This window comes from Camelus dromedarius, chromosome X (assembly GCF_036321535.1).
Source record: "Camelus dromedarius isolate mCamDro1 chromosome X, mCamDro1.pat, whole genome shotgun sequence".
In the NCBI taxonomy this organism is placed as follows: Eukaryota; Metazoa; Chordata; class Mammalia; order Artiodactyla; family Camelidae; genus Camelus; species Camelus dromedarius.
The window spans coordinates 87,109,300-87,117,880 of NC_087472.1; the positions used below are offsets into that span (position 1 = coordinate 87,109,300).

Genomic DNA, 8,581 nt, shown 5'->3' on the forward strand with positions numbered 1-8,581 from the left:
TTAAGTTTCTGGTTTCAATATCCTTTTTCCTATATCCTGAGAGACATTAAGGAGTAGTGAGAAGAGAAATAACTTAAGGAACAAAAGGTCTGATTCAGGATGGGAAGAATGGAACATAGTGGGTTCCAGACAAATTTGGAGAAAAGGTCTTGTGACAGCTCTGTTACATACTAGACATGTGAAATCACAAGCTCTTTGAGCCTGAGGATCTTTTATGTGAATTTGGTTTGATAAGTACTGTCTTCTGGGACTGTTGTAATGTGTATGAAGTATATAATATACAAGGCACAGTGCCTGGAATATTGTAGGGCTTTAAAGAATGAGAGTTATTGCTGTGATTATGTTGACTCCAAACCCTACATCCTCACCTGGGTGTGTGAGAGTGCATTTTTATTAGTGTGTGTTTTCTAAATCTAGGCTTTTTTTTTTTAGAACACAAAAGTGCTATGAACATGGTATATTAAATCAGACAAAAATGTTTATCAGCAAGTAAAACTTTAAAATTTCCCCCCCAAACAAACTGACAGAAAAAGAAACCAGTTTGTGGTTACCAGAGGCAGGGCGTAGAGGGAGAAGAAATTGTATGAAAGTGGTTGAAAGGTACAAACTTCCAGTTAGAAGATAAATAAATACCACATATGTAATGTACAAAAATGACAAATACAATTAATACTGTTCTATGTTAGATATACAAGTTGTTAAGAGAGTAAATCCTGAGTTTGCATCATACGGAAAAAAATTTGTTTTCTGAATTTTGTATCTATAAGAGGTGACATATGTTTACTAAACCTATTGCAATAATCATTTCATGTTGTAAGTCTGATTATTATGCTCTACTGTACACCTTAAACTTGCACAGTGCTGTACGTCAATTATATCTCAATGAAGCCGCAAAGAAAGAAACAAACAAGCGAAAACATTTCCCCTCAGAGTTTACGTTCTTTAATTTGGGGGAAGGAATGTCATCCCCAGCTGGATGTAATTCAGATTTCCTAGAATTTGTTTCAAGGACCAACACCTCTCCTCCCCGCCAGCTGCACTTTTTAGGGGTTCTTAACACAGTAGTCCCCCCATTTCCAAGGGGATACGCTCCAAGCACAGCAGTGGATGCCTGGAACGACTGATAGTACTGAACCCTATAGGTACTATCTTTATTATATATACACATCTAGGATACAGCTTAATTTATAAACTAGGTACAGTAAAAGAATATCCAAATTGGAAGCATCACTGCACTTGTGTTTGAGCCATTATTAAGTAAGAGGTACTTGAACCTCTTATCTTGAAGCACTGTGACAGTTGATCTGACAAGGCTACTAAGGGAATAACAGGCAGGATACGCTGGACAAAGTGATTCATGTCCCAGATGGGATGAAGCAGGACAGCATGGGATTTCATCACAGTGCTTAGAATGGTGTGCAACTTAAAACTAATGGATTACTTGCTTCCAGAATTTTCTGTTTAATATTTTTGGATCACAGTTGACCATGGGTAACTGAAAGCTCAAAAAGTGAAATCATGGATAAGGAGAGATTACTGCCCTTCAGCATATAGGTTATTTTGAACTGAAAGTACTTGAGAAACACTTGATGCAAGAAGGATACTCTAAGCCTACTTTGTCCCTGTGAAAGCAGGAGATAAATCTCCCTATGAAATGCACCCTCCCTATACCAGGAAGGGTTTAAGGCATCCTTACCACCAAAGACAAAGAATTTAGGGCCAGCAAGGCTATATAAATAAACACTGTTGTTTCTTCAACACCTAGTAACCCTAGTCCAAACCCCTTTTTCACGTCAATTCTTCAAAAATAGTTTCTTCGTCTGAAAGGTATAAAAGATTCCTGCTCTAGTTACTTGAGTCTCATATTTGGGATGCTCCTATACTTACAAACAAAATTAAATATGCTTTTCTGCTATTAAGTTATCTTTCTCTTACAAGGGAGTCTCAGAGAATAAACAAGTAGAGGGAAAACTATCTTTCCTCCCCTGTACCTTCCATGCAACCCATGTATCCCCACCAAAATTTTAACTCTTGCTTATTATTTGCCAAATCACACTAAACACAGCTTAGTGAAATTTTCCCTTGAATGACACGAGCACTGGCTCTCCTAGGCAATGGTCAGTTGTCAGCTCGGCCCATCATCCAGTTTTATGTAAAATCAACTCCCACTGAAGGATCTGAAGTTTCCCAAAGTCCCAAACTGCCAGGACCTAACAGCAGTTAACACTTTAACAGTCTTACAGGATTCTCCACCTTTCTCTACTCACTCCTTCATTTTACTTGTCCTTTAGGATATAGAAGATCCACCATTATCCTTAAAAGATTATTGCTCTATATGTTAAACCCTATGAGCAGGGCCTGAATTCTTAATCTCAGCATTCCCAGTACTAGTGCTGTGCTTTCCAAAGAGTAGGTGTTCACTGAAGTTTAGGGAATAAATGGTCCAATGAGCCTAAGGTCTAATTTATTAACATTTATTTCTTACTTATTCATGTATATTTCATTTAATTTTATAAAACAAGAACTAAAAGGGATAAGAATGCTTTAATATCTTTTATTTTTCCAACTCTATTTTTCCTTATTAATCCCAGCTATCTTAAAACTGATCCATCACATTTCTAAGAAAACGCCTATAGCAATGCCATTTTCTTATTTCAGGTGACAAAATAAGATGGATGGTTTCACAGCTTGTTTTAAAAACTTTTTATTTTTTAACAAAATTCTTACTTTAAACTCATTATGGGGGAAAGGGGAGGTAACAGCTCAGTGGTACAGTGCATGCTTATTAGAATGCATGAGGTCCTGGGTTCAATTCCCAGTATCACATTAAAAAAAAAACAACCTCATTATAGCACTAAATGTAAAGTTAACAACATTTATAAATCTGAAGATCCTGAAGCTACTTAAATCTATATTAAAAGAAATAATATTTGAATAACACGTATCTCAAAAAATAAGACTAAAATTTCAAACTAATCATATAAAATAAGAACACATAGGGTTATACACCGTCTTCCTTTCAGCCACACCTCAGACCTAAATTCTACAAACACTAACTGCCTCTTCCATCAATGCATGAAGAAACCACCCCCGACTCCCCTAGGTGTGGGAGAAGCTGCTAGCCTTGGCACTGGAACTTGCAGTGGCCACGGAAGGAGAGACAGCCCTGCCTGAAATACTGGCTCTGGCTCTCTCTTCTTCATCTTGCAAAGCCTCCTCATACTGAGGTGGGAAAGAGCTTGGGTCAGTCCCATGAACCTTGGCGACAAACTCCAGGACCTTCATCTTGGTGGTTTCTGCGTGGGCTCTTGGGCCCCACAGGAATTCAAATTGTGCAGGATCAGTGTTGGCCACTTGGCGGTACTCCAGGTATTTTTCTTTCACAAAATCTTTGGTGATGAGCTTCCTGGGCTCTCCGAAGATGTAGTGCTTCCTCCCAGAATATATTCCTGTCAAATTCAGAACTTCCCAGACCTCGTCTTCGGTGGCATGGTTGCCCTTCATGAAGATCACGCCCAGGACAAGTATCAGGATGCCGGTCTTCGGCACGCCCACTTCACTGTGCAGCATCCCATCATAGGTGAGGCCCAATTTGATGAAGAGGCCATAGCGGTGGTTGGTGGGATCCACTTCCACTAGATCAAGGCCAAAGATCATCTCCATGCGCTCAGAGGCTCTCAGGAAGATCTCAGGAAAGTGGACTTCACACTTGTTGGTGACAATCTTCAACATATCTGCCTTTGTTACTGGCTCTTTCATTTGATACTTGAACAGCAGGAAACTGACCAACATAGCCACATCCTCATCTAGAGCATCTATGGGCACATTCTTGGGGTCTGGCACAGCCTGTGAGGTATCTGGACTATCCTCTTCCTCTTGGCTCATGGAGACCTCATCTGATTTGTTGGATGAGGTGGCCGTGATGGCAACGGAAGATGCGTAGAAACTCTGAGCATCCTCAGGAGGGCTGGATGCAGCTGCCTCAAGAGGCTCCTTCGAATTGCCAGGCATTAGAGGACGGGAGGAGAGATGGGTCTCCTCCAGAGCCCTGGAGACCTGTGCCACCTCCAGACCCTGGGTCTTACTGAGGGTCTGAAGGCACTGATCCTGTGGGCATTGTGGAGTCTTCTGATGCTGCGGCATGTTGACGGTTGTGGGTGGCAATTGGCAGGAGTGTGGAGAACAGAATGGGCGATGGGGAATCACCACCTAAGGGAAAGAAGGCAGGTACGAGTGGGCTTAACTGGTAAACTCAACAATGAGGGTTTGATCAAAGCTGCCTCGAATGAACTTCTCCTGACAACAGTGCTATAGGGCCTCACAGGTCTCCTGACCCCCTGGTTGCTCTGTCCTGCAAAACATGATGGAGGAAATGTGAATGCTCCTCAGGGTCCAGGCAGCCAACCAGGCTGAGAATTCTCAGGGATCACACTAGGCAGTTGTGGTGGGCACTACAGCACCGTTACTGTTCCAAGGAGTGTGGTCCTATCAGTCCTCACTTAGGTTCATTACCTTGGCATTAGATAGGACACGGATCATTTCACCCATGCTAATACGAGGCTGTCCTCCTAAGTCCAAAGTCCCATCTCCTAAGACAACTCAGGAGGAAGAGTGCAGGTTTTCCCTGGTCTTCTGGGTTTTCCCTGGGCTGACAGCAGGAGCTACACTCTGAATACTATCACAACTGGTGTCAGTGGTCCCCCCAGTTCTCATTTACTTGTCTTACTTTGAATGCAATAATGTCCTAGATCTCTTCTGCTGATGTAACACTGTCCCCTCAGAGCAAATTCTCTACCTCCTGATATGTGGACAAGGTAAAGGTTAAGTCCACCTGACACCTTGCCCATAGCCTCTCAGCTCTGACAATACAGCAGGGCTATACTCTGTGATCCCCAATCTACAGGGGTTGGTGGTCCTTCAGTTTTCCTTCAGAGTCCTTGCCTTGGCTACTGGTGGTATCACAGGCCTGTCCACTCTGCAAAATAATGCCAATCCCTCTGCAGATAAGAAAGCCTTATTTTCCTGAGTCACACAAGAAGGAAGGAAGGAAGGAAGGACACTGTCTATTCACTGCTACTAGGGCTTCTCTGGTATTACAGCAGAAGCTAGAAATTGTGGACCTCCCTCTGTACTAGGGTGAGTGGATCACTTCAGTCTCACTCAGGATCCCACCTTAATCCATGACAGGCCTTAGACTCCTTCCTCTGCTGACCTCCTATGATGTATATGATGTAGGCACATATACCAAGGACCTCACTTGTCTGAAACCCCAAGAAGGAAGAGACCGATCTTGTCACGTGATCTCTGACTAGAATTCCCTGGGCTGATAAGAGTACAGGGGCTCTTTGATGACCCTATGTTGTAGGGTGGATTCCATTCAGCCCTTACTCTGTGTCTCCATACAGACTTCTGTACTACCTGGTTACTCTATCCGCTGCTGATTTGAACCCGTCACCTTCAGACAAGACTGCCATCTCCCTAGGACTCCAGTACATGAAGAGATCTGGCGAGATGTCCAGACATCCTTGTTTGGGACTTCCCAGGGAATGACTATAGAGTCAGGAGGTATCATGGGTTCTGATCTATACTCTAGAGAGTTAACAGCCCTTTGCTCAAGTAAGGTCTACACCTTGCAACTTGCCAATGTGTGAGGCTCCTCCTCTCTGCCGACCCGATGTTGTTTCCTCACACCAAAGAGTCACATCTCTGACCCTTGAGGAGAAACTAAGGGAATGTCACATCCAGAGTTTCCAAAGGGTGACAGCAAAATAGAGCTCTTTTGAGACAATCTGTTATGGAGTGGTATCCCCATAAGCCTCACTTTGGGCCCTTCTTTTAACTTACAAAAGGTCCTGGGATCCTATGTCACATTCATACCCTGACCTTCATCTCTCTGAGAACAGGAAATGTGGCAATGTCTCTGCCTAACAGCTTTGCACAAGGCCTCCCAGGAGGGAAATTGGGCTAAAGTTAACTTACACACAGGCCCTAACTTCTGGGATGGATGATTGTATCAGCCCTCGCTTAGTGCCTTTATTTTGGCCACTTGTTGGGTCTCTGTCCACACCTTCTGCTACCTAATGCCACCCCTGCCAGAAAAAGGTCATTCCTCCCCAAGACAACTGAGAAGGAAGGGATGAGAAATCTCATATAATCAACATAGCCAGGCTCATCGGTGCTGACAGTGGGGCTAGACACTTCACGGCCCATCTATTTTGTGGTGGTCAGGCCCCTCAAGCCTCGACCTTATGTAAGTCTTAACTGGCCTTGGGACTCATCCTCTACTCACCTAATGTGCTGTGAGTCCCCTGTATTCAAACATTCTTCTCACTAAAAGCCCAAGAAGTGAGAAGAGCAACATCTTATCAGGTGATCCCTACCTGAAACACCCTGGACTGACAGTAAGAGTACACCTCTGTTGGGGCCCCTCTGTCCTAGAGTGGCTGATACCCTCGGTCCTAATTCTGTGTCTCAGTAAGTTCCTGGAAGCCCTTTTTGCACTTTCCTTTTTTAAATCCTTAGGTCACCACTCAGACAAACACAGTCACTTCTCTGAGCCCTCTGAAGATGAAGGTAGAAGGTGAGAATTCTGACCACTCCTGCCTCAGGTTTCCAGGGGCTAAATACAGAGGCAGAGTGGAGCTCATGGAGACCCCACCTGTACTGTAACGGGTGTACCCTTAGTCCTCACTCAGTGTCTCCACCTGAGGTCCTGGCACTCTATGCGACTTCTCTCTGCTGATTGTTTTTCACTCCTTATGTTAAAGACTCACTTACAAGTGGCCACCAAGGAGGAAGTGAGGGGACATTTCACCCAGATATCCATACCCACAGACTCCCAGGGCTGACATGTGTGGACACTCTGAGGCCACCTGTGTTCTGGGGTTCACCTCAGTCCTAACGCAGGGTCCTCACTTTGAATTCTTTAAGCAACTGGGAAACCACCTTCAGATAACCTGACTTTCTCTTTGACCAAAGCTTATATCTCATTGAAAACAAAAAGGATGATGTGAAGTTGTCGGACATGTGCTCATGTCTTACAGGAACCTTCTAGGATTGACCTAAGTGGCAGGAAGGAACACCACGGGGGTTCTCTGTTCTAAAATTTATGGTCCAGATGGTCTTATCGTGGGGTTCTCACCTTGAAAATAAGGATGGTGTGGGATCTATCCTTGTGACCAGAGTTTGTCCACTCACAATAAGGTCTCACTTCCCAGTGAATACACTGGCTATCAGCGCTCGGAATCTCCAAGAACTCCCTGTGATCTGTGCGACCACACTTTTATGTGGTAAGTTTGCCCTTCAAATTAACTCAGTTAACACCTGTCAGTGCCTGAGATCTTGCTGACTTAACATAGTCTATTCAAACAAATCCTTTACCTTCCTGAGACCCTCTGTCTGCATCATTCCCTGGATCTCTCAGGGGTGACACAGGGGAAGGGCTCTGTAGAGCCCCCTCTACCACAAGTTGGCTAGGCCCACAATCCTCCCATGTGCTCCTCAAACTGGACACTGGTTGCTAATGTGCCCACTACCATCTACTGCCTCAGCTCTGCCCCCACTCCTCCCCCCGCCACCCCGACCCCACCAAGGCCTCATCTCTGTTGAGACCCTCAAAATGGAAGTGAGGAGAATCTCATGACAGAACACTGAGAGCTGACCGCGGGTGTAGTCGCTGTGCCACATCCTCTGTCCTGTGGTCTGAGGAACCCTAAGAATTCACTCGGGGTCGTCACCGGGACTCCTGCAGGACCTGAGACGCCTTCCTATGGTGACATGATACCGTCTACCCCAGACTAAGGCCTCCCCTCCCTCAGACTCCGGACGCCGAGGTCAGCAGCAGCATTTCCGGCTCCCGTTGCCCGGGGCCTCTCAGGGCTGATCTCTCGGCCGAGGCTCAGAGGGAATTCTCCTCAGGACTCAGTCCTGTCTGGGGGGAATTCTCCTCAGGACTCAGTCCTGTCTGGGGGGAATTCTCCTCAGGACTCAGTCCTGTCTGGGGGGAATTCTCCTCAGGACTCAGTCCTGTTTGGGGGGAATTCTCCTCAGGACTCACTCAGGGAGGCCACCACCTCAACCAGACTGCCGAAGAAGTGCGTGGTAGGTCGGCCTAAACTGCCCGCGCCTCCCGGGGTTAGGGTGGGGTTCTAATCAGGTGGGCCTCCTCCTTCCTGGAGCGGGTGGTCCCCTCAGTCCTCGTTTAGAGTCTCACCTGACACCTTGCGGCACCTGGGGCTCCTCCCGCTGCTGCCACGTCCGCGCCTCAGATCCAAGCCCTCACAGCGCCGCGCTCTGAAGGAGGAAGTGACAGGCCGTGACTTCCGGTGATTCCTGTCGGGGGCCTCCCGGGCCCACGAGCAGGTGCCGACTCTGCGCATGCGCTCAGCTCCAGCGTGGAGGTGGCTGCTGGTCTTGCTCGCAGTCCACACAGTGGCTTGTCAGGCCCTGGATGCCTCGCTGTGTTGAGCCCAAGCCATGTTCCTCATAGCAAGGTCCTCAGGTCCCTGAGAACCCTGGAGAGTAACAGAGTGGGTATCTGATACAGATAGCCCTGACTGGGCCTTTTAGGGTGAAAACCAGC

The 8,581-nt window shown here is 46.1% G+C and overlaps 1 protein-coding gene across 1 annotated transcript; it reads right to left on the bottom strand.

Annotated features, from left to right (window-relative positions):
* Positions 1–3,099: 3,099 nt before the first annotated feature.
* Positions 3,100–8,268, bottom strand: LOC105105189 (melanoma-associated antigen B16). Its single transcript, XM_031446493.2, has 2 exons — positions 8,213–8,268; positions 3,100–4,209 (listed from the first exon to the last, which is right to left on the bottom strand). The coding sequence occupies exon 2, from the start codon at positions 4,141–4,143 to the stop codon at positions 3,100–3,102; it is 1,044 nt and encodes a 347-aa protein (XP_031302353.2). The 5' UTR covers positions 4,144–4,209; positions 8,213–8,268.
* Between the last annotated feature and the right edge of the window lie 313 nt (positions 8,269–8,581).

Excerpts from the sequence above, each read along its gene's own strand:
- LOC105105189 (XM_031446493.2), bottom strand. The coding sequence starts at position 4,143 with ATGCCGCAGCATCAGAAGACTCCACAATGCCCACAGGATCAGTGCCTT.